The sequence below is a fragment of the Coturnix japonica genome, unplaced genomic scaffold, assembly GCF_054131305.1.
Source record: "Coturnix japonica strain WE unplaced genomic scaffold, WE-NBRP24 Scf088, whole genome shotgun sequence".
Taxonomy (NCBI): domain Eukaryota; kingdom Metazoa; phylum Chordata; class Aves; order Galliformes; family Phasianidae; genus Coturnix; species Coturnix japonica.
The window spans coordinates 380,903-404,134 of record NW_028188991.1 but is presented as its reverse complement, the minus strand read 5'-3'; the positions used below and the strand labels follow the sequence as shown (position 1 = coordinate 404,134).

Sequence of the window (23,232 nt, the reverse complement as noted above, 5' to 3'; positions counted from 1 at the left end):
GGGACAACAATGGGGTCAATAGGGATTGATAATAGGGACAACAATGGGTCAATAGGATTGATAATAGGGACAACAATGGGTCAATAGGGATTGATAATAGGACAACAATGGGGTCAATAGGGATTGATAATAGGGACAACAATGGGGTCAATGGGGATTGATAATAGGGACAACAATGGGATCAATAGGGATTGATAATAGGGACAACAATGGGGTCAATAGGGATTGATAATAGGGACAACAATGGGATCAATAGGGATTGATAATAGGGACAACAATGGGGTCAGTAGGGATTGATAATAGGGACAACAATGGGGTCAATAGGGATCGATAATAGGGACAACAATGGGGTCAGTAGGGATTGATAATAGGGACAACAATGGGGTCAATAGGGATCGATAATAGGGACAACAATGGGGTCAATAGGGATTGATAATAGGGACAACAATGGGGTCAATAGGGATTGATAATAGGGACAACAATGGGGTCAATAGGGATTGATAATAGGGACAACAATGGGGTCAATGGGGATTGATAATAGGGACAACAATGGGATCAATAGGGATTGATAATAGGGACAACAATGGGGTCAATAGGGATTGATAATAGGACAACAATGGGATCAATAGGGATTGATAATAGGGACAACAATGGGGTCAATGGGGATTGATAATAGGGACAACAATGGGGTCAATAGGATTGATAATAGGGACAACAATGGGATCAATAGGGATTGATAATAGGGACAACAATGGGGTCAATAGGGATGGATGGGGACAGTGGTGGTGGGGACAGCACAGGGACACACCAGGGGACAACCCTGGGTCCCTTTGGGTCACCTTTAGGGCACCTTTAGGGCACCTTTGGGGTCACTCTTGGGGTCACCTTTAGGGCACCTTTGGGCCACCTCAGGGTCACCTTTGGGGTCACCCTTGGACACATTAGTGTCACCTTTGGGGTCACCTTTAGGGCACCTTTGGGGTCACCTTCAGGCCACCCCAAAGCACTTTTGTGACCCCTTGGGTCGCTTTGGGGCCACTCTAGGGCCACCTTTGGGGCCACCTTTGGGGCCACATATTGGGCCACTCTTGGTCATATTTGGGGCCACCTTTGGGCCACCTTTGGGGCCACATTTTGGGGTCACCTTTGGGCCACCTTTGGGGCCACTTTTGGAGTCACTTTTTGGTCACATTTGGGTCACTTTGGGTCACCTTCGGGCCACCCCAAAGCCACTTTTGTGACACCCTTGGTCCCTTTGGGCCACTCTAGGGCCACCTTTGGGGCCACATATTGGGCCACCCTTGGGTCATATTTGGGGCCACCTTTGGGCCACTTTTGGGGCCACATTTTGGGCCCCCTTTGGGCCACACTTGGGGTCACCTTTGGGTCACCTTTGGGGCCACTTTTGGGGCACATATTGGGCCACCCTTGGGTCACATTTAGGGTCACCTTTGGGGCCACCTTTGGGCCACCCTTGGGTCACATTTGGGACACTCCAGGGACACCCCATGTCCACCATTGGGTCACTTTTTGGCCCCTTTTGAGTCCCTTTTGGCCCCCTTTGAGTCACTTTGGGTCCCTTTTTGGCCCCCTTTGGCCCCCTCTGTGCCCCCCCCCATTCCCCCCGCTCACCCCGCGATGTTGGTGGTGGACACGCTCTTGGACAGTGTCAGCGCCGTGCGGCGCGCGGGAGCCCAGGCAGGGACTGACGGAAACTCTCAGACGGATACACGGCCGAAGTGGGGCGCTCCCGGGGGGAGCCTGGGGGTAATGGGGGTAATGGGGGTAATGGGGGGTAATGGGGTAATGGGGTAATGGGGGGTAATGGGGGGAATGGGGGGAATGGGGGGTAATAGGGGGTAATGGGGTAATGGGGTAATGGGGGTAATGGGGGTAATGGGGGGAATGGGGGTAATGGGGTAATGGGGACAATGGGGGTAATGGGGGGTAATGGGGGTAATGGGGGGTAATGGGGTAATGGGGTAATGGGGTAATGGGGGTAATAGGGGGTAATGGGGGTAATGGGGGTAATGGGGATAATGGGGTAATGGGGGTAATGGGGTAATGGGGTAATAGGGGGTAATGGGGATAATGGGGTAATGGTGGGGGAAGTAATGGAGAAAATGGGGGTAAATAGGGGTAATGTAATGGGGATAATGGGGGATGGGGGGAATGGGGGCGACCCCAGCCACAGCACCCCCCCAACCCATCCCAGGGGTCCCCAATGAGCCCCCATGGCCCCAACCCCCCCCAAAGTGCCCCCAGCCAACCCAGGGTGACCCCATTAGCCTCCCATAACCCCAACCCACCCCAGGGTGACCCCAATTGCCCCCATGACCCCAACCCATCCCTAAGTGACCCCAACCCACCCAAGGGTCCCCAATGACCCCCCCCATGGCCCCAACCCATCCCAGGGGTCCCCAATGACCCCCCATGGCCCCAACCCACCCCAGGGTGACCCTACTGACCCCCCCATGGCCCCAACCCATCCCTAAGCGTCCTCAACCCACCCCCAGTGGTCCCCAATTGCCCCCCATCCCCCCCCACTGTGACCCCCACCCACCCACCCCATGGTCCCCAAATCCCCCCCCACTCACCCTTATTGCGCAGCGCCACTGACTGCAGAGCTGAGCTGTTCTTCAGCAGCGCCGCCTTCTGCTGCTAAAATGGGGGGGGGGGGGTTGTCACCACCACGTCCCCCCCCTTGTGACCCCCCCATAACCCCATAACCCCCCCCAGCCCCATAACCCCCCCCCAGCCCCATAACCCCCCCCAGCCCCACACTCACCTTCTGCTTCACCTTGGTGCAGTTGGGCAGCGTGTCCTTGCAGCGGTTGTGGATGGTGACGTTGCAGGCTGACATGGGGGGGGGGCACAACATGAGGATCAGGACCCCCCAGTTACCCCATATTGTGCCCTATGGATCTATGGGGCACGGCCCCATGTCCCGCTGTGTCCCCATATCCCATGTCCCCATATACCTACATCATGTTCCCATATCCCTGTATCCCCTTACCCCCATATCCAATGTCCCCACACCCCATGTCCCATACCCCCATATCCCATGTTCCTATAACCCCATACCCACATATCCCCATGTCCCCACATCCCATATCCCTATATCCCATATCCCCATATTGTGGCCCTACCCCCTTCATCCCACACCTCATGGCCCCATATCCTTATGGCCCCATATCCTCATGGCCCCACATCCCATGTCCCTATATCCACACATCCCCATGTCCCCATATACCCACACTGTGTCCCCACATCCCCTTATCCCCACATCCCATATCCCTATAACCCCATAACCCTATAACCCCATGTCCCTATATCCCCATGTCCCCATATTGCACCCCTACCCCCTCCATCCCACCCCTCCTGTCCCCATATCCCCATATCCCCCCTCCCCTATGGGGCACACGCCATATAAGCGGCCCCATATCGCTCCATAGGGCCGGGATCGCAGCTCGGTGCCGCCCCACAGCAGCTCCCCCCATCCCCCACGCGCCGGGGGCTGCAGCTGCCGCCCCACATGCAGCAGCCCAGCAGCCGCCCACCCCTGCGGCCACGCAGCGCTGCAGCACCGGCCCACGGCGCAACATGGGGCGCTGAGCTCCCTGCCCCACAGCCGCCCCATAGAGCACCCCATAGAGCACCCCATAGACCACCCCATAGAGCACCCCATAGACCACCCCATAGATCATCCCATAGATCACCCCATAGACCATCCCATAGATCACCCCATAGATCATCCCATAGAGCACCCCATAGATCACCCCATAGATCACCCCATAGATCATCCCATAGATCACCCCACAGCCACCCTACAGCCTACCCCATGGCCACCCCACATCCCAACCCCAAAGCAGCCCCACATCCCACCTCACGCTGCCCCATGGTCAACCCCAAAGCCGCCCCATACCCTGTCCCATAGCCCATCCCACGGTGCCCCACAGCCCACCCCAAATCTGCCCCATATCCCACCCCACAGCCCACCCCTTGCTGCCCCATGGTCAACCCCAAATCTGCCCCGTAGCCAACCCCAAAACCACCCCATAGCCAACCCCAAAACCACCCCATAGCCCACCCCAAAACTGCCCCACAGCCAACCCCACACTGCCCCATAGCCAACCCACACTGCCCCATAGCCAACCCCACACTGCCCCATACCCAACCCCACACTGCCCCATAGCCAACCCCAAATTCTGCCCCACAGCCCACCCCACAGTGCTCCACAACCAACCCGCAATCTGCCCCACATCCAGCCCCATGGCCAACCCCAAAGCTGCCCCATGGCCAACCCCAAAGCTGTCCTACACCCTGCCCCACAGCCAACCCCCAATATGCCCCATATCCTGCTCCATATCCCCCCCCACAGCCAACCCCACACTGCCCCATGGCCAACCCCAAAGCCGCCCCATACCCTGCCCCATATCCCACCCCACAGCGAACCCCAAAGCTGCCCTACATCCTGCCCCACAGCCCACCCCACAGCCAACCCCAAATCTGCCCCATATCCCACCCCACACCGCCGCACAGCCAACCCCAAAGCAGCCCATATCCTGCCCCACAGCCAACCCCAAAACCACCCCATAGCCCACCCAAAGCTGCCCCACAGCCCACTCCATAGTGCCCCACAGCCAACCCCAAAGCAGCCCCATATTCTGCCCCACACTCCACCCCCAATCTGCCCCACAGCCAACCCCACACTGCCCCATGGCCAACCCCAAAGCCACCCCATACCCTGTCCCACAGCCCACCCCGAAACAACCCCACAGCCCACCCCAAAGCTGCCCCATATCCCACCCCACACCCAACCCCACACTGCCCCACAGCCAACCCCAAATCTGCCCCATAGCCAACCCCACACCCAACCCCACACTGCCCACAGCCAACCCCAAAGCAGCCCCATATCCTGCCCCACAGCCACCCCAAAACCACCCCATAGCCCACCCCAAATCTGCCCCACAGCCCACTCCATAGTGCCCCACAGCCAACCCCAAATCTGCCCCATATCCCACCCCACACCCAACCCCACACTGCCCCACATCCAACCCCAAAGCCGCCCCATCCCCTGCCCCATATCCCCCCCCATCCCCCCCATCTCACTGGGCAGCTCAGCGCCTCCTTGGCCGTGATGCTCTTGTTGCAGGCGAAGCACATGGTCATCCCGGACACGGTGATGGAGCTCAGCAGGTGCCCGTTGGTGTAACGCGCGTCCTTGTCCTTCCCCTCCTTCATCCTGTCCTTGCTCTGCCCCACAGCGCGGACGCTCGATCTCCCCCCATGGCAGCGGCCCCCCATTGTGCCCCCCATTGTGCCCCCCATTGTGCCCCCCATGTTGGTGCCCCCCATGTTGGTGCCCCCCATGTTGGTGCCCCCCATGTTCCCCCCCCGCCCCACAGCCGCCCCCCGTCCCGTGTCCCCCATGGCAGCATCAATCTGGACCCGCAGCATCAGGAGCCGCTTCCCAGCCCGTTTCCATGGCAACACCGAGGGATGCGCCGACGTGTCCCCCCCCCCCCCCCATAAAGCGCCGCCCCCCCCACAGCCACCCCCACAATCACAGCCCCCCCCCCCAGCAATGGGAGCTGAATGGGACGGTGTGGGGCAGCTCAGAGCTGGGGGGCAGCGACACACACAGACACACATAGAGATGGGAGCCCCCCCCATAGGGACTGGACCCCCCCCAATAAAGATGGGACCCCCCTATAGGGACAGGACCACCCCATAGGTATGGGACCCCCCCCAAAGAGATGGGACCCCACCATAGGGACAGGACCCTCCCCCATAGAGACCGGACCCCCCTTATAGGGACAGGACCCCCTCAATAGAGATGGGACCCCCCCCCAGGGATGGACCCCCGCCATAGGGACAGACCCCCACCCCAAAGGGACAGGACCCCCCCATAAAGATGGGACCCCCCCCATAGAGATGAGACACCCCCCATAGGGATAGAACCACCCCCATAGAGAGATGGGACCCCCCCTATAGGGACTGGAGCCCCCCTATAGGGACAGAACCCCCCCATAGAGATGAGACCCCCCCAACGAGATGGGACCCCCCTATAGGGTCCGGACCCCCCCCATAGAGATGGGACACCCCCATAGGGATGGGACCCCCATAAGGAATGGACCCCCCCATAGAGATGGGAACCCCCCTATAGAGACGGGACCCCCACATAGGGTCAGGACCCCCCCGCCCCATAGAGATGGGAACCCCCACAGGATGGGACCCCCCCTTATGTTTCCCCACCCCTCCATCCCCCCCACCCCATCCCCCCCACCCCCATTCCCCCATTCCCCCTTTATGGCCCCATTCCCCTTTTATTCCCCCCCCCCGGGTGGTCTCTGTCCCCATTTCCCCCCCCCCCCCCTTTGTGTCTGTTCGGACAATACCGGCCATTTCCGCCGCAGGAAGAGCCCCCCCCCCCGCCCCCCCCCGGCGCCGTCAGCGCCGAACACAAAGCGGAACAGAACGGGGCCGGACCGGGGGGGGGGGGGCTATGGGGGGGCCCTATGGGGGGGGCTCCATGGGGGGCTCTATGGGGGGTTTATAGGGGGGTTCTATGGGGGGGAGGGGGGGGGGGGGGGGTTCTATGGGGTCGGGCCGCTTCTACCCCCCCCCAGCGCTTCTCATTGTGAGCCGAACAATGGGGACACGCGCGACCCGAACCCGAGTGGGACGGAACCAAAAACAACCGGGACCGAACTAAAGAGCCCAGAAACACACAGAAACCCCAATAAAACCCCGATAAAACCCCGATAAACCCCAATAAAACCCCAATAAAACCCCAAAAAACCCCAATAAAACCCCAATAAACCCCGATAAACCCCGATAAACCCCCAACAAGCCCCGATAAACCCCCACAGAACCCCGATAAACCCCGATAAACCCCATCGGAACCCAATGAACCCCGGCAGAACCACGATAAACCCCGACAGAACCTCATTAAACCCCATGGGAACCCCATTAAAGCCCAATAAACCCCACCAGAACCCCATTAAAACCCATCGGAACCCCGATAAACCCCATTAAACCCTGACAGAACCCCATTAAAACCCCATTAAACCCCGGCAGAACCCCATTAAACCCCATCAGAACCCCATTAAACCCTGACAGAACCCCGTTAAACCCCGTTAACCCGTTAAACCCCATTAAGCCCCGTTAAACCCCGACCAATCCCGGTCCGGTTCCGTCCGAAGCCCCGAATCGCGACATCAACGAAACCAGCCCATAAAAAAACACCGTTAAAATCCCAAACCCTGAAAGTCCGACACGGCCCCAAAAGCGCCTGGAACCACCGCGAACCCCATTAACCCGTAATCCCATAACCCTGTAACCCCATTAACCCCGTTACCCCATAACCCTGTAACCCCATTAACCCACCACCCCATCACCCCATAACCCTGTAACCCCATAACCCCGTTACCCCATAACCCCATCACCCCATTAACCCACCACCCCATCACCCCGTTACCCCATAACCCTGTAACCCCATTAACCCATCATCACCCCATAACCCCGTTACCCCATAACCCTGTAACCCCATTAACCCATCATCACCCCATAACCCCGTTACCCCATAACCCCACACCGCCGCCCCCGCCCCATAACCCCAAACCCTCCCAACAAAGCCCCATAAGCTCCAACCCCATCACAGCCCCCAAAGCCCCCCGACCCCATCGCCCCACAAAGCCCCATAACCCCAAACCCGTCACCCCACAACAAACCCCGACCCCATAAAACCCCCCGACCCCAAAACCCCCCCGACCCCCCCCGGCCCCACAACCCGGAACTCACAAAGCCCCGCAACCCCACAACGGTCCCGGACAAAGCCGAGCAGCCCCACAACCCCCGACCCCAAAACAACCCCAAAACCCCACAACAACCCCAATAAAACCCCAACAAAACCCCATTAAACCCCATTAAACCCCAAAACAACCCCACGAAACCCCCGTCTCTCCCATTTCCGCCCCTTCCCCTTCGATCCCCCCCGGCCCCACATCTCCCCCCGTCTATGGGGTTTTTCTCGCTCCCTGCCCCACATCTCCCCCCCCTCCCGTCTATGGGGCGCCCCCCCGGCCCCACATCCCCCCCCCCTCCCGTCTATGGGGTTTTTCCCCCCCCCGGACCCACCTTGTCGCTCCGTTCGCCCCTTACCACGATCCGGGACATCCCGCCCCCCCCCCCCGCCCTATAGGGCTCCTCCCCCCCCGGGGGCGGCCCCACAGCCTCGTGCAGCCGCGGGCTCTTTGTTTTAGGGCTCGGGGCCGCTCCGCATCTATGGGGCGGGATTGGGGTCGCCCTATGGGGTCACCTTATAGGGTCACCCCCAACACACCCCCCCTACGGCGCCCCACAGTCGGTGGCAAAACCCCATCGGTGGAGCATCACCCTAAAGGGGGGGGGGGGGACGTGACCCCAATGTGGGGCCATCACCCCAAATGGGGGGGGGCGTCACCCCATATGGCCGTGCGACCCCAACGTGGCACCGCCCCATAGGGGGCATCACCCCACAACAATGGGGACGGGGCACCAGAACCCGGGAGGGGCTTTTGGGGTCCCCAGCGGCACCTCGTCCTGCCGGCCCCATAAGTGCAGCTGGCCCCATAAGGGTGAGCAGCCCCATAAGTGCAGCTGGCCCCATAAGGGTGGCCAACCCCAAAAGCACGGGCAGTCCTATAAGTGCAGCTGGCCCCATAAGAACAGACGGCCCCATCAGCACAGGTTGCTCAACAAGCACGACTGGCCCCATAAGTGCAGCTGGCCCCATAAGCACAGGCAGCCCCATAAGCGCAGCTGGCCCCATAAGCGCAGCTGGCCCCATAAGCGCAGCTGGCCCCATTAGCCCGGCCGGCCCCATAAGCGCAGCTGGCCCCATTAGCCCGGCCGGCCCCATAAGCATCACTGGCCCCATAAGCGCAGCCCCTCCCCGCCCCATTGCGCTGCTGTGGGGCCGGGGACCCCCGGGGGCGGCGGATCCAAACGTTGTTGTTGGCAGCGCCCCACAGCGACACGGGGGGGGTCGGGGTTTGGGGCCGCCCCCACAGCGCCAACAGGGCGCCTTTGTTGGGGCACCGCGGGGGGGGGACGGAGCACGTGGAGACACGGCCCGAAACCGGCTGCGAGACCCCAAAGCCCGGCCAGAAAACACGATCCCGGCCCTACAACCCACAGCCCGGCCATAAAACACGACCCCGGCCCTATAACCCACAGCCCGGCCCTACAACCCACAGCCCGGCCATACACCCCTAATTCCGGCCCTACAACCCGACCCCGGCCCTATAACCCACAGCCCGGCCCTATAACCCAAAGCCCAGCCATACAGCCCTAATTCCGGCCCTACAACCCGATCCCGGCCCTATAACCCAAAGCCCGGCCCTACAACCCACAGCCCGGCCATACAGCCCTAATTGAAGCCCTATAACCCACAGCCCGGCCATACAGCCCTAATTCCGGCCCTATAACCCAATCCCTGCTCCCCAATCCCACCCAGAACCCAGAATCCAGACCCTAAAACCCTCGTTCCAAACCCCAAAGCTGCCCCCAAATCCCGGCCCTACAGCCCAAATCCCGGCCCTACAGCCCAACCCCGGCCCTACAACCCAACCCCGGCCCCACACCGCAATCTCTGCTCCCCAATCCCGGCCCTACACCCCAACCAGCCCCCGAAGCCCAACTCCAGACCCTAAAACCCTCGTCCCAAACCTGCCCCCAAATCCCGGCCCTACAGCCCCATTCACAGCCCCACAGCCCCATTCACAGCCCCACAGCCCCATTCACAGCCCCACAGACCCGATCCCGGCCCTACAGCCCCATTCACAGCCCCACAGCCCCATTCCTGCTCCTAAAGCCCCAAATCAGCCCCAAATCCCGGCCCTAAATCTGAAGCTTCGACCCCAAACCCCAACACGGAGTGAAACCACGCGGGGCTCGTTTCCGCTGCCCCCATCGCCGCCCCATCTCATCTATAGGGCAGCGCCGCCCCATATCATCTATAGGGCAGCGGCGCCCCATATCATCTATAGGGCAGCGCCCCATTGGTAGCCGCGGGGCAGGGATTCCGCCCCATAACCGTGGGGCAGCTCCTTCCTTCCCCCACAGCCGCGCTCCGCCCCCCAAGAAACCCCACAAGGACGGAAGGAAACGCGGAGCGCCCCAAAGCACGAGGGGCAGCGGGATGTGGGGCGGGATGTGGGGCGGCCCCATAGATCTATGGGGCGGAAAACCCCGTGAGAGTCACATGGGGGCGGAAAGGGGAACATGGGGGGGGGGGGGGGGGAAATGCCCCATAACCACGGGATGTGTGGGGCACACATTGGGAGCCCCAGATGTGGGGGGCAGAGCGGGATCTGTGGGGCAACATGGGATCTATGGGGCAGAGCGGGATCTGTGGGGCACATGGGGGGCGGCAATGAGAGACTATGGGGCACCACGGCGGACCCCCGGACCCACAGCTGGGGGGGGGGGACCCCAATAAGAGCCAGGACCCCAATAGGAGCCGGGACCCCAATAGGAGCCGGGACCCCAAAGCTCACGGGGACCCCAAATGTTGGGGGGGGCGACGTCGGGGGTGACCCCAAAGGCCGCAGGTGCCCCCAAAGTGTGGGGTGACCCTAAAACATCCATCACCCCCCCAGCCCATCCCATCCCACCCCATCCCGTCCCGTCCCGTCCCGTCCCGTCCCGTCCCGGTGGGTCTCAGCCCCCCCCCCCATCCCCTCCAGCTCTTCCCCCCCCCCCCTCACGCCGCCCCCTCCCCACTCCCCCCCCCCCCCACTCACCGCCGTCGCCCCCCGCCCGTTCATGGCGCCCCGCTCGGCGCTTCCTCAATCGGGACGGACACACCCACGGGCCCCCCCCGCCCCCCCCACAACAGGACAACAAACACCGCCCCGCGCCCGGAACACAACGGAACCGAACCGAATGGAACCCAACGGAACCGAACGGAACCGAACGGAACCGAATGGAACCGAACGGCTCCGAACGTCACCGGGCGGCCCGGAGCCCCCCGCGACCCCACAACCCCCCGACCCCATTGTCCCCATGACCCCATTGTCCCCGCTGACCCCACGCCCCCCATTGACCCCATCACTGCCCCCACAACCCCCCCCCCAATAACCCCCGTTGACCCCATGACCCCTCTGACCCCCCCATCATCCCCTCTATATATTTCCCCATTATTTGTTCTTCCCATTAATTCTCTCTGCCCCCCCCAATTCCCCCCCCCCATTCCGGGACCCCGCAGGATTTGGGGGGGGGTCTCATCCCCCATGTCCCCCCCGTCCCCATTTATCCCCATTTATCCCCATTTAACCCCATTTGCCCCCATTATTCGCCCCCATCGCGGCTCCTCGGGGCACAAAAACCCCAAAAGGGCCTTTTTTTAGGGGGGGGGGGGGCACACACAGGACACAGCCCGGGGGGGGGCGGGGGGGGGCGGCCATCCCAGCGCCGCTGATGCAATCACAGCGGGGGGGGGGCGGAGCGGGGCCGGAACAGCGCGGGGGGGGGGGGGGCACAGCGGGGAGGATGGGGGGGTTGGGGGGGTCCCAGTGGGGGCGATGGGTCCCCCCGTGCTGGGGGCGCTGGTTCGGTTCCGGTTCGGTTCCGGTTCGGTTTATACTGGGGGCGCTGGTTCGGCCCCATTTCCCCCCCCGTCTCATTTCCTCCCCATCCAGCTCCGTTGGGCGCTGCCCCGGCCCCACAGCGCCCCACAGCGGCCCCAAAGCCGCCCCACGGCTGCTCCACAGCGGCCCCATAGCGCCCCATAGCGCCCTACAACGGCCCCATAGCGGTCTCCGATCCCCTCCCCATATATGCCCCCTCCCCCCCCCCCCCGTTCCAACGGCACCTTTTGCCCCCCGCCCCATTTTGGGGTCCCCCACCTTCTCCCCCCATTTTGGGGTCCCTGTCCCCACACTTTGAACCCCCCCATCCCCTCCCCACATATCGGGGTCCCCCCCATCCCCTCCCTCCACTTTGGGGTCCTCAATTCCCTCCCCACATTGTGGGGTCTCCCGTTCTCCCCTCGCCTTTTGGGGTCTCCATCCTCACACATAAACCTCCCCATCCCCTCCCCACACATTGGGGTCCCCCATCCTATACCCACATACTGGGGTCCCCATCCCCTCCCCACATTATGGGGTCTCCATTCCCATCCCCTCCCCACACATTGGGGTCCCGGTCCCCTCCCCACATTATGGGGTCTCCTGATCTCTCCTCGCCTTTTGGGGTCTCCATCCCCTCCCCACACTTTGGGGTCTCCATCCCCACACATTAAGCTCTCTATCCCCTCCCCATATATTGGGTTCCCAATCCCCTCCCCACACTTTGGGGTCTCCATCCCCTCCCCACATCCCGTCACCCCCATCCTCCCCCCTTCCCCTCCCCATTCTCACCCCCTCCCCCCCCCCCAGTCCCGTTTCCCACCTTCACGTTCCCGGTCATCCCGTTGTTACCGTCGGTTCCAGCCCCGTCCCGGTTCCCCCCGTTCCCTCCCGGTTCCCCCCGTTCCCCCCCCCCGCCCCGGGCTCAACAATCCGCCTCTGTCCCAACGGCGGCTCCGGGAACCGCAGCTGGGGCCGCACAGAGCCGCGCTGTGCACGGAGCTGCCCCACAGCTGGGGGGGGGCGGCCCCATAGACGGGGGATGGGGTCGGTGTGGGGCTGCCCCATAGCTGAGAGATGGGGTCAGTGTGGGGCTGCCCTATAGGCGGGGATTGGGGTCGGTGTGGGGCTGCCCTATAGCTGAGGGATGGGGTCGGTGTGGGGCTGCCCTATAGCTGAGGGGTGGGGTCGGTGTGGCCCCATAGACGGGGATGGGGTCGGTGTGGGGCTGCCCTATAGCTGAGGGATGGGGTCACGCTGTGACACCACACGGTGCAGTACAAAGCAATGCAGCGCAAAGCAGCACCGTGCAATGCAATGCAATGCAATGCAGCACAGCGCAAAGCAATGCAATGCAACACAACACCGTGCAGTGCAATGCAGTGCAATGCAGTGCAATGCAGCACAAAGCAATGCAATGCAACACAACACCGTGAGATGCAGTGCAATACAGCACAGCACAAAGCAATGCAGTGCAACACACCACCATGCAATGCATTGCAGTGCAACGCAATGCAACACAACACCATGCAATACAGCAAAGCACAAAGCTATGCAATGCAAAGCAATGCAATACAGCACAATGCAATCCAACATAGCACAGCACAGTGCAATGCAGCACAAAGCAACGCAGCACAAAGCAATGCAATGCAACACAACATCGTGCAATGCAATGCAATGCAATGCAATGCAACACAGCGCAGCACAAGTAATGCAGTGCAACACAACACCGTGCAATGCAATGCAGTACAATGCAATACAGCACAGCACAAAGCAATGCAATGCAAAGCAATGCAACACAACACTGTGCAATGCAATGCAACACAGCACAAAGCAATGCAGTGTAACACAACACCGTGCAATGCAATACAGCGCAGCACAAAGTAATACAATGCAATGCAATGCAACACAACACACACCGTGCAATGCAATACAATGCGATGCAATACAACACAATGCAAAACAATGCAACCCAATGCAATACACACACTGACCGCTGGGGGGCAGCACCGCGCCCCTCCCCGCAGCTCCGCCCCTTCCGCGCATGCGCAGTGCGCGTGTCCGCTCCCGATGCGGGCGCTGCGCTGGGGGCTGTTGGGGGGTTATTGGGGGTTATTGGGGGGGGGGTTGGGCTGGGGGCTGCTCCCGGCCTTGGGGGGGCGCTGCAGCACGAGGAGCTGGGGGGCGGAGTGGGGCTGGGGCCGGTCCGTGCACAGAGACATGAACGGGATGAGCGCGGGGGGACCGAGATACATTGGGTACAACGGGGGGCTATGGGGGGGTTATGGGGAAGGGGCTATAGGGGGGATATGGGGGGGGTTATAGGGGGATTATGGGGGAGGGAGTTATGGGGGGGTTATAGGAGGAGTTATGGGGAGGGGGTTATAGGGGGGAGTTATAGGGGGGGTCGTAGGGGGAAGTTACAGGGGGGGGTTATGGGGGGTTGTAGGGTGGAATATAGGGGGGTTATAGGGGGAGTTATGGGACGGGGTTATAGGGGGGGTCGTAAGGGGGGTTATAGGGGGAGTGGGGGGGGAGGTGGTTCTGGTTCTTCCTCAGGGCTGGGGCAGTGGGGGGTGTATGGGGGGGTCGGGTATGGGGCAAGGGGGGGAGGTGGGGGGTATAGGGGGGTATTGGGGGGGGGCGTTGGGGGGGCAGGGGGAAGATGGTACAGGGGGGTTGCCCTGGCTCAGGGATGGGGCAGGGGGTGTTGGGGGGCAGAAAGGGGGGGGGGGCATAGGGGACTCGGGGGGTCGGACAGAGGGGGGGTGTATGTGGGGGGGGCTCTGGGGTCCCACGTCCCCCCCCCGGTTCCAGGCAGTTGGAGGCTCAGGCCATTGACCAGGAGCTGTTCACCGAGTACAAGTTCAGCGTGGACCAACTGATGGAGCTGGCGGGGCTGAGCTGCGCCACCGCCATCGCCAAGGTGGGATCGGGGGGGGGGGGGATAAAGGGGTGACCCCCCCCCCAACACACACAGCACCCAGCCCGACCCCACATCGTGTGTGTGTGTCCCCCCCCCAGGCGTACCCCCCCAGCTCCTTCCCCTCCAGCCCCCCCGCGGTGCTGGTGGTCTGTGGGCCGGGAAACAACGGCGGCGACGGGCTGGTGTGTGCGCGGCACCTTCAGATGTTTGTGAGTGGAAATGGGGGGAAAGGGGGGGGGCTGCATTGGGGGGGGGGGCCTGTATTTGAGGGGGGGGCTGCATTGGGGAGGGGCTGCATTGGGGGAGGGGGCTGCATTTGGGGGGGGGCTGCATTGGGGAGGGGGCTGCGTTTGGGGGGGGGGCTGCATTGGGGGGGGCTGCATTTGGGGGCTGCATTGGAGGGGGGGCTGCATTGGGGAGGGGGCTGCATTTGGGGGGGGCTGCATTGGGGAGGGGGCTACATTTGGGCTGGCTGTATTTGAGGGGGGGCTGCATTTGGGGGCTGCACTCGGGGTCTTCCCCTCCCCCCCCCCTGATCTCGGCCGCCCCGCAGGGTTTCCATCCCACCATCCATTACCCCAAGCGCCCCAAGCAGCCGCTGTTCGAGGGGCTGAGCACCCAGTGCCGTAAGATGGGGATCCCCTTCCTCAATGAGTTCCCTGCTGAGGTGAGTGGGCGGCACCGGGGCTGCAGCATCACCCCATACGGATCCGCACCCACTGCCCCCAGCCCCCGTATAGCCCCCTGTATGGCCCCCAGCACCTTGTATGGCCCCCAGCTCCTTGTATGGCCCCCAGCACCTTGTATGGCCCCCAGCCCCTTGTATGGCCCCCAGCTCCTTGTATGGCCCCCAGCCCCCTGCATGGCCCCCAGCCCCCTGCATGGCCCCCAGCCCCCTGCATGGCCCCTCATCCCACTGCCCATCCTCACCTCATACTGATTCTCACCCTATATTGGTCTTCACCACCCTATAGGGTCTCACTTCACTGCTGGTCCCCATCCCATATTGGTACTCACCCCATAACTGCCCCTCACCCTATAACTGCCCCTCACCCCATAACAGCCCCTCACCCCATAACTGCCCCTCACCCCATAACTGCCCCTCACCCCATAACTGCCCCTCACCCCATAACTGCCCCTCACCCCACAGGCCGCCCTGATTGACGACCTGTACGTGCTGGTGGTGGACGCCATCTTTGGGTTCAGCTTTAAGGGGCCGGTTCGGGAGCCGTTCGGGAGCATCCTGAGCACGTTGCTGCAGGTCACGGCGCCCATCGTCAGCATCGACATCCCCTCGGGTGAGGGGGGGCAGCTCCGTGGGGGGGATGGGGGGGTACGGGATGGGATGGGATGGGATGGGATGGGGTGGGGTGGGATGGGATGAGATGGATGGGATGGGATGGGATGGAGATGGGATGGGATGGGATGGGATGGGATGGGATGGGATGGGATGGGATGGGATGGGATGAGATGAGATGGATGGGATGGGATGGGGTGGGGTGGGATGGGATGGGATGGGATGAGATGAGATGGATGGGATGGGGTGGGGTGGGATGGGATGGAATGGGGTGGGATGGAATGGGATGGGATGGGATGGGGTGGGATGGGATGGATGAGATGAGATGAGATGGGATGGGATGGGATGGGATGGGGTGGAATGGGATGGATGGGATGGGATGGTTTGGGATGGGATGGATGGGATGGATGAGATGGGATGGATGGGATGGGATGGGATGGATGGGATGGGATGGATGAGATGGGATGGATGGGATGGGATGGGATGGGATGGGATGGATGGGATGGGATGGGATGGGATGGGGATGGGATGGGATGGGATGGGATTGGGATGGGGGGGTCCCTGTGCTCCAACCCGGGCTGGTTTCAGGCTGGGACGTGGATCAGGGCCGTGCCGATGGGCTGAGCCCCGACATGCTCGTCTCACTGACGGCCCCCAAGAAGGCGGCGCTGCATTTCAAGGGGCGCTTCCATTTCCTGGGGGGGCGTTTTGTGCCCGCGGCGCTGCAGGAGAAATACGGCCTCAACCTGCCCCCGTATCCAGGCACCGAATGCGTCCTGCAGCTGCTGTAGGGCTGCATTGCCCCATTGCAGCACTGTGTCCTGCAGCTGCTGTAGGGCTGCATTGCCCCATTGCAGCATTGTGTCCTGCAGCTGCTGTAGGGCTGCATTGCCCCATTGCAGCATCGTGTCCTGCAGCTGCTGTAGGGCTGCATTGCCCCATTGCAGCATCGTGTCCTGCAGCTGCTGTAGGGCTGCATTGCCCCATTGCAGCACTGAATGCGTCCTGCAGCTGCTGTAGGGGCTGCACTGCCCCATTGCAGCACTGAATGCGTCCTGCAGCTGCTGTAGGGGCTGTGCTGCCCCATTGCAGCCCCTCCAGGCCCATGGCCATGCACTGGGGGCTGCGTCCCACCCGTCAGGGTTGTTTGATGCAATAAAGTTGTATTAGAGGTGGCTGCATTCATTCATTCATTCATTCATTCATTCATTCATTCATTCATTCATCCTCCCTCCTCCTCTTCTTCTTCTTCTTCTTCCTCCCCCCATTGCTGTCCTCAGCCCCCCCCATCCCACCAGTGTCCTCTGCAGGATCCTCCATCCCATCCACCTCCTCCTTCCTCCTCTTCTTCTTCTTCTTCCTCCTCTCTGTTCTCTCCTCTTCCTCCTCCTCCTGTCTCTGCAGTCCATCTACATCAGCTCCATGCACAGACTGTCCCCTTTCCTTCTTCTTCTTCTTCCTCCTCTCTGTTCTCTCCTCTTCCTCCTCCTCTCCTTCTCTCTCCTCCCGTCCCTTCAGTCCATCCTCAGCTCCATCCACAGACTGTTCCTTTTCCTCCTTCTTCTTCTTCCTCCTCCTCCTCCCGTCCTGCAGCTGTTCCCTGGTGCTGCCCTGGGGGGTCCCATTCTGCCCCCCCCCCCGTTGCATCCTGGCAGCCATGAAGTCTCGTTCCTGCTGCTCCAGCCGGGCCAGCTTGGCGCTCATGGTCAGCCCGTGCCGCGCACCCCTGCAACAGCAGCAGGGAATGGATGGAATGGAATGGAATGGAATAGAATAGAATAGAATAGAATGGATGGAATGGAATGGAATGGAATGGAATAGAATGGGATGGAATGGAATGGGATGGAATGGGATGGAATAGAATGGAATGGAATGGAATGGAATGGAATGGAATGGAATGGAATGGAATGGAATGGAATGGAATGGGATGGAATGGGATGGAATGGGATGGAATGGGATGGAATGGGATGGAATGGGATGGAATGGGATGGAATGGAATGGAATGGAATGGAATGGAATGGAATGGAATAGAATGGAATGGAATAGAATGGAATAGAATGGAATGGAATAGAATGGAATGGAATAGAATAGAATGGAATAGAATAGAATGGAATAGAATAGAATGGAATAGAATAGAATGGAATAGAATGGAGACCCCCCAGAGCACACAGACCCCCAAATCCCCCCCCCAGAACCCCCCACTCACTTGTGTGCCGTGCGGCCCCCACACACCCGCACCAGCTCCTCGTCTGTCAGCCTGCGGGGACACAGGGGACACAGTGTCACCCAATGGGGGGTGACAGCAGGGCAGCCCCCAGCCCCCCCCCCATAGCCCCCCCCCCATAACCCCCCCGTGCCTCCGTGCTGAAGATCGATCCCGTTCTTCCTCCTCTTCCTCGCTGCTCTCAGAGCCCAAACGCGGCTCAGTCGGCTCCTCCCCGTGGGCAGTGAGTGTGGCAGCCTGGGGGGAACGGGGGGGTCAGAAAAGGGGGGAGTGGGGGGCAATGAATGGGGGGGGGAAGGTGGGATGGGATGGGGAAGGTGAGAGTGGAAATGGGCAGGGAAATGGGGGGGGGGGATAATGGGGGAGAGATGGGGTCATGGGAATAGGGGGATGTCATGGAAATAGGGGGAAATAGGAACATGGGAATAGGGGGGATATGGGATCATGAAATAGGGGGGATATGGGATTATGGGAATAGGGGGGGAATAGGAACATGGAAATAAGGGGGATGCGGGAACATGGAAATAGGGGGGATATGGGATCATGGGAATAGGGGGGATATGGGATCGTGGCAATGGGGGGGGGTGTGGGATGATGGAAATAGGGGGGATATGGGAACTGGGGATGTGGCAATAGGGGGCACATGGGGCTGGTACCTTAACGAAGCGGCCATACAACGTGCAGCCCGCGGGGGGCGCCTTGCGGGGCTTCTTAGTGCTGACCCCAAAGCGCGGCCCAGAACGAGACTCCACGGAGACCCCGTCCTGGGGGGGACAGAGAGGGAAGGGGCCTCAATGAACCGGCACTGGGGGGCACCGGGGGTCGTGGGGGGTACCCGGGGGTCGTGGGGGTACCCGGGGGGTTATGGGGGTTATTGGGGGTACCCGGGGGGTTATGGGGGTACCCGGGGGTTGTGGGGGTTATAGGGGTACCCGGGGGTTATTGGGGGCACCGGGGGGTTATTGGGGGTACCCGGGGTTATGGGGGTACCCGGGGGTTATGGGGGTACCTGGGGGGTTATGGGGGTACCCGGGGGTTATTGGGGGCTCTGATCCCCTCGGCAGGGGCTGCTCAGCCCCCCCCTCACCTGCCCGTCCCGCACATCGATGTTGGCCGCCGCCTCGTTGAAGACGTGATCCCACCAATGGAAGGAGAACTGCTCGGCAGCGCTGTGCCCCACCTGAGGGGGCGGATGGGGGGGATGAATGGGGAGGGGGTCGTGGGGGGGTTATGGGGGCCGTGGGGGGATTATGGGGGTCGTGGGGGGATTATGGGGGTCGTGGGGGGGTTATGGGGGTCGTGGGGGGGTTATGGGGGTCGTGGGGGGGTTATGGGGGTCGTTGGGGGGTCGTTGGGGGGTCTGTGGTCGGCGCTCACCCCCGCGGTTCCGCACTTGACGCTGGTTCGGATGGGCCGCTCGATCCCGTCCTCTCGTTTCCCCAACCCGCGGCCTGCGGACAACGGGAACGTTCGGTCCGGTCCGGCAGCACCGGGCACAGCGGAACAGCGCCGGTTCGGTCCGGTTCGGTTCGGTCCGGCCCGGCGGTTCGGTCCGTTTCTCACCCCGCGTCCAGCCGTGCCGCCGCAGCTGCCGCTCCGCGAAGCGCATCCCGGCTCCCATCTCGCCTCCCGTCCCGGTTCCGGTTCCGGTCCCGGTTCCCATCGGTTCCGCCGCGCTCATGGCGGCTCCGGGCCGTTCACGGCACCGGCGTGGAGCCGCCGCTTCTGCGCATGCCCGGACGGAGCGCACGTGGTGGGGGGGCGGAGCGGGACGAGAACGGGGCGGGTTCGTGGGTTCGGGGGGTTCGGGGGGTTCGGGGGGTTCGGGGGATCCGGGTTGTGGGTCCGGGTTGTGGGTCCGGCCGTGGATACGGGACCGGGGCTGGGACTGACCCAATGTCACCTCAATTCATCCAGCACGAACCCGACCCGACCCGGTTTAACGCCCCCCCCCCATCGCTGCCCACCCCACAATCAGCCGGTAGCGGCTCAATGGGGCGGGGGTCCCCCAGCCCAGCACTGACCCCATGGGGACCCCGCCCCCCCCCCACGGTCCATTGTGTCCCATGGGGGGGGCGGTTCGATGCCGTCAGCGCCCGGATCCTTCCCGGCTTTTGTGCCCCACACAATGGGACGGGGCGGCAGCGGGACACGGGGGGGAGGGACAGGGGGACAGGGACAGAGGGACAGACGGACAGAGGGACAGAAGGACAGGGGGACAGGGGGACAGGGCCAGGGCCAGGCTGCCATCAGACACTGCACGTGAGTGTGCCCCCCCCCCATAGTGTCACTTCGGTGACCCCCCATCCCCAGCCATGGCCCCAAATGTCCCCTAATGTCCCCTCCACGTCCCCTCCATCTCCCACCCCCAATGTCCCCCGTGTTCCCATACGCCCCCAGCCTCCTCCCATACCCCACCTATGTTGTCCCCCCATCCCATTGCTGCCATTTGTCCCCATTGTCCCTTCCCTGTGTCCCCCCCCCTTGGAGATATCCCCACACGCCCCCACTACGCTGCCCCCCCGGGTGCCCCCCGTCCCCATTGCCGTCCCCATGCACCCCCAGCCCCCTCCCACATCCCCACATCCACCCCCAGCCATCCCCCCTCTGCCGCCCCACATCGCCATCCCCGCGACCCCCCCAATTCCCCGCGGTGTTATTGGTTGTGCGGGGGGGTCCTGGGGGTCCCATTGATCCCATGTCCCCGTGGTGTTATTGGTTGTGAGGGGGGGGTCCTGGGGGTCCCGTTGTCCCCGTGTCCCCTCGGTGTTATTGTTTGTGGGGGGGTCCTGGGGGTCTCATGTCCCCGTGATGTTATTGGTTGTGGGGGGGTCCTGGGGGTCCCATTGTCCCCATGTCCCCATGATGTTATTGGTTGTGGGGGGGGGTCCTGGGGGTCCCGTTAACCCCCATGTTATTGGTTGTGAGGGGGGGGTCCTGGGGGTCCCATTAAGTCTCATGTTATTGGTTGTGGGGGGGTCCTGGGGGTCCCATTAAGTCCCATGTTGTTGGTTGTGGGGGGGTCCTGGGGGTCCCATTGACCCGGTGTCCCCCCGGTGTCCCCGCAGGGTCCATGGCCGCGGGGGGGGCGCTGCTGTTTGCGGCCGCCGGGCTGAGCGCGCTGCTCGCCGCCACCGGCACCGAGTCGTGGCTGCGGCCGCGGGGACGCGGAGACGCCGTGGGGCTGTGGCGGGTCTGCACCGCGGGGGGGCGCTGCGGGACGGAACCGGGAACGGCCGGTACGAACCGAACCCGGCACCGGCAGCGCGAGATGCGGAACCGAACTGAGCGGGGATGGGGCGGGGCGGAGATGGGCTGAGTGTGGGCACCGATGTGATGGGCTGCATTGGGATGTGTCGGGTCGGGGCTGAGCTGTATTGGGTCGGTGCTGAGATGAGCTGTATTGGGTCACTGCAGTGTTGAGCTGTGCCCGTCCTCAGCCCCCATGTCCCCTCATTCATTCCCATACTGTCCCCATATCCCCTCATTCATTCCCATACTGTCCCCATATCCCCTCATTCATTCCCATACTGTCCCCACGTCCCCTCATTCACTCCCATACTGTCCCCATGTCCCCTCATTCACTCCCATACTGTCCCCATATCCCCTCATTCACTCCCATACTGTCCCCACGTCCCCTCATTCATTCCCATACTGTCCCCATATCCCCTCATTCATCCCATACTGTCCCCCCATCCCCTCATTCATCCCGCAGCTCTTTGGGTCGCCGTTCGGGTTCTGCTGCTGCTGGCGGTTCTGGCTGCTGCTCTGGGTTTCCTTATGGGGCTGTCGGCTGCTGGAGCCGCTCGGAGGGAGCGGGGACGAGCGGCTGGGATCAGTATGGGGCTGGCTGGTACGTGGGGGGACAGGGGGCTCCATGTCACTGTGTCACTGCAGCATGGAGCTGTGATATGTCATCACTGCACTGAGCTGTGTCTGTTCATTGCAGCACTGAGCTGTGATGTTTCATCACTGCACTGAGCTGTGTCTGCTCTCTGTTGTAATGAGCTGTGCTGCATCACTGCTGCCATGAGCTGGCCGTTCTCTGCAGCCATCAGCAGCATCAGTGCTGGGCTGTGTCTGTTCTCTGCTGTGTCACTGCAGCACGGAGCTGTGTCTGTTCAATGCAGCCATAAGCTGTGATGTTTCATCACTGCACTGAGCTGTGTCCGTTCATTGCAGCACTGAGCTGTGTCTGTTCATTGCAGCACTGAGCTGTGTCCGTTCATTGCAGCATTGAGCCGTGCTGTGTCTGTTCTCTGCTGTGCCATCACTGCACTGAGCTGTGTCCGTTCATTGCAGCACTGAGCTGTGTCCGTTCATTGCAGTACTGAGCTGTGTCCGTTCATTGCAGCACTGAGCTGTGATGTCTCATCACTGCACTGAGCTGTGTCCGTTCCCTGCAGCCCTGACCCCCCCCTGTCCCCCCCCAGGGCTGCTGGCGCTGCTGGCTCTGTCCCTGTGCTCGGTGGTGACCCGGGGCAGCGCCTGGAGCTTCTCCTGGTCCTACATCCTGGGCTGGGTCGGCGTCGTCCTCATCAGCTCTGCAGGTACCGGGGGGTTGGGGGGTCACTGCTGTGAGGAGTTATGGCCATCAGTGCATTGAGCTGCTCCTGTTCTGTTGGGGGCCCCACGGCTGGGGGGGCACTGAGGGGGGGGTCCCTGTTCCAACCTCACCCCCCCCCCCCCTCAGGGCTCTTCCATCTCTGTGCTGCTGCAAAGGACCCGACCCCAGAGAGCGCTGAGTCGGGGGGAGGCTGAGGGGTGATGGGACCCCCAAACTGCTCCCCCCACAGCGCCCCATCGGAGCGGGGCTGTACAATCACCCTAACCCTAACCCTAACACCAAACCCAATCCCAATCCTAACCCCAACCCTAACCCTAACTCCAACCTCAATCCTAACCTTAAAACTCCAACCCTAACACTAACCCTAACTCCAGCCCCAATCCTAACCCTGCCCCTGCCCCACGCTTTGCCCCCTCCCCTCTTTTTCCCACCCTCTCCCCCAGTTTTGCTGTGCCAATAAACTGCCTTTATCCCCCACCCTGCCTGCTCTGTGTGCTACGACATTGGTGCAAAAAGGGACTTTTGTGGAGTTCCAGCCTGGCTCCTGTTGGGGGGGGATCGAGGGGGAGGGAGACACCGGGACACAAATCACCTATAGGGACA

At 62.0% G+C, this 23,232-nt stretch overlaps 4 protein-coding genes and 1 long non-coding RNA gene across 8 annotated transcripts; 2 read left to right on the top strand and 3 right to left on the bottom strand.

Moving 5' to 3' along the window:
- Positions 1 to 1,631: 1,631 nt before the first annotated feature.
- Positions 1,632 to 3,317, bottom strand: LOC146751478 (rho guanine nucleotide exchange factor 2-like). Of its 2 annotated transcripts, none has more exons than XM_085534608.1 (3): positions 2,789 to 3,317; positions 2,598 to 2,658; positions 1,632 to 1,761 (listed from the first exon to the last, which is right to left on the bottom strand). In XM_085534608.1, exons 1-3 carry the CDS (start codon positions 2,879 to 2,881, stop codon positions 1,670 to 1,672), a joined length of 246 nt encoding a protein of 81 aa, XP_085390734.1. In that variant the 5' UTR covers positions 2,882 to 3,317; the 3' UTR covers positions 1,632 to 1,669. The 2 variants fall into 2 exon arrangements, with proteins under 2 accessions (XP_085390734.1, XP_085390732.1); XM_085534606.1 differs by having other exon boundaries at positions 2,598 to 2,661; positions 2,789 to 3,280.
- Positions 3,318 to 5,128: 1,811 nt separating this feature from the next.
- On the bottom strand, positions 5,129 to 10,874 carry LOC146751477 (uncharacterized). Of its 2 annotated transcripts, none has more exons than XR_014941515.1 (2): positions 10,791 to 10,874; positions 5,129 to 5,256 (listed from the first exon to the last, which is right to left on the bottom strand). It is a non-coding gene; the product is annotated as an uncharacterized LOC146751477 (long non-coding RNA). The 2 variants fall into 2 exon arrangements; XR_014941514.1 differs by lacking the exon at positions 10,791 to 10,874 and adding an exon at positions 8,143 to 8,233.
- A 2,791-nt stretch (positions 10,875 to 13,665) lies between these two features.
- NAXE (NAD(P)HX epimerase) lies at positions 13,666 to 17,013 on the top strand. 2 transcript variants are annotated; one of them, XM_085534604.1, is made up of 6 exons: positions 13,666 to 13,873; positions 14,433 to 14,541; positions 14,640 to 14,750; positions 15,095 to 15,208; positions 15,692 to 15,839; positions 16,427 to 17,013. In XM_085534604.1, the coding sequence occupies exons 1-6, from the start codon at positions 13,686 to 13,688 to the stop codon at positions 16,627 to 16,629; spliced, it is 873 nt and encodes a 290-aa protein (XP_085390730.1). In that variant the 5' UTR covers positions 13,666 to 13,685; the 3' UTR covers positions 16,630 to 17,013. The 2 variants fall into 2 exon arrangements, with proteins under 2 accessions (XP_085390730.1, XP_085390731.1); XM_085534605.1 differs by lacking the exon at positions 15,095 to 15,208.
- LOC146751475 (G patch domain-containing protein 4-like) lies at positions 16,985 to 19,795 on the bottom strand. Its single transcript, XM_085534603.1, has 7 exons — positions 19,626 to 19,795; positions 19,440 to 19,513; positions 19,150 to 19,242; positions 18,719 to 18,826; positions 18,196 to 18,299; positions 18,045 to 18,095; positions 16,985 to 17,564 (listed from the first exon to the last, which is right to left on the bottom strand). The coding sequence occupies exons 1-7, from the start codon at positions 19,741 to 19,743 to the stop codon at positions 17,057 to 17,059; spliced, it is 1,056 nt and encodes a 351-aa protein (XP_085390729.1). The 5' UTR covers positions 19,744 to 19,795; the 3' UTR covers positions 16,985 to 17,056.
- LOC146751474 (uncharacterized) lies at positions 18,857 to 23,107 on the top strand. The gene is made up of 7 exons (XM_085534610.1): positions 18,857 to 18,893; positions 19,127 to 19,301; positions 19,550 to 19,815; positions 21,131 to 21,301; positions 21,778 to 21,915; positions 22,496 to 22,612; positions 22,756 to 23,107. The coding sequence occupies exons 1-7, from the start codon at positions 18,857 to 18,859 to the stop codon at positions 22,821 to 22,823; spliced, it is 972 nt and encodes a 323-aa protein (XP_085390736.1). The 3' UTR covers positions 22,824 to 23,107.
- The last annotated feature ends 125 nt before the right edge of the window (positions 23,108 to 23,232 follow it).

Excerpts from the sequence above, each read along its gene's own strand:
- LOC146751475 (XM_085534603.1), bottom strand. The coding sequence starts at position 19,743 with ATGAGCGCGGCGGAACCGATGGGAACCGGGACCGGAACCGGAACCGGG. Across the intron at positions 19,243-19,439 it reads TCAAGTGCGGAACCGCGGGG|GTGGGGCACAGCGCTGCCGA; the intron begins GTGAGCGCCGAC and ends CCGCCCCCTCAG. Across the intron at positions 18,827-19,149 it reads TCGATGTGCGGGACGGGCAG|GACGGGGTCTCCGTGGAGTC; the intron begins GTGAGGGGGGGG and ends TGTCCCCCCCAG.
- LOC146751478 (XM_085534606.1), bottom strand. The coding sequence starts at position 2,881 with ATGTTGTGCCCCCCCCCCATGTCAGCCTGCAACGTCACCATCCACAAC. Across the intron at positions 2,662-2,788 it reads GCACCAAGGTGAAGCAGAAG|CAGCAGAAGGCGGCGCTGCT; the intron begins GTGAGTGTGGGG and ends CCCCCATTTTAG. Across the intron at positions 1,762-2,597 it reads AGTGGCGCTGCGCAATAAGG|GCTCCCCCCGGGAGCGCCCC; the intron begins GTGAGTGGGGGG and ends CATTACCCCCAG.
- LOC146751474 (XM_085534610.1), top strand. The coding sequence starts at position 18,857 with ATGAACCGGCACTGGGGGGCACCGGGGGTCGTGGGGG. Across the intron at positions 18,894-19,126 it reads GGCACCGGGGGTCGTGGGGG|GGGCTGCTCAGCCCCCCCCT; the intron begins GTACCCGGGGGT and ends TCCCCTCGGCAG. Across the intron at positions 19,816-21,130 it reads GCCCGGACGGAGCGCACGTG|GGTCCATGGCCGCGGGGGGG; the intron begins GTGGGGGGGCGG and ends GTGTCCCCGCAG.
- NAXE (XM_085534604.1), top strand. The coding sequence starts at position 13,686 with ATGCGGGCGCTGCGCTGGGGGCTGTTGGGGGGTTATTGGGGGTTATTG. Across the intron at positions 15,209-15,691 it reads TCAATGAGTTCCCTGCTGAG|GCCGCCCTGATTGACGACCT; the intron begins GTGAGTGGGCGG and ends CTCACCCCACAG. Across the intron at positions 15,840-16,426 it reads CAGCATCGACATCCCCTCGG|GCTGGGACGTGGATCAGGGC; the intron begins GTGAGGGGGGGC and ends GGCTGGTTTCAG.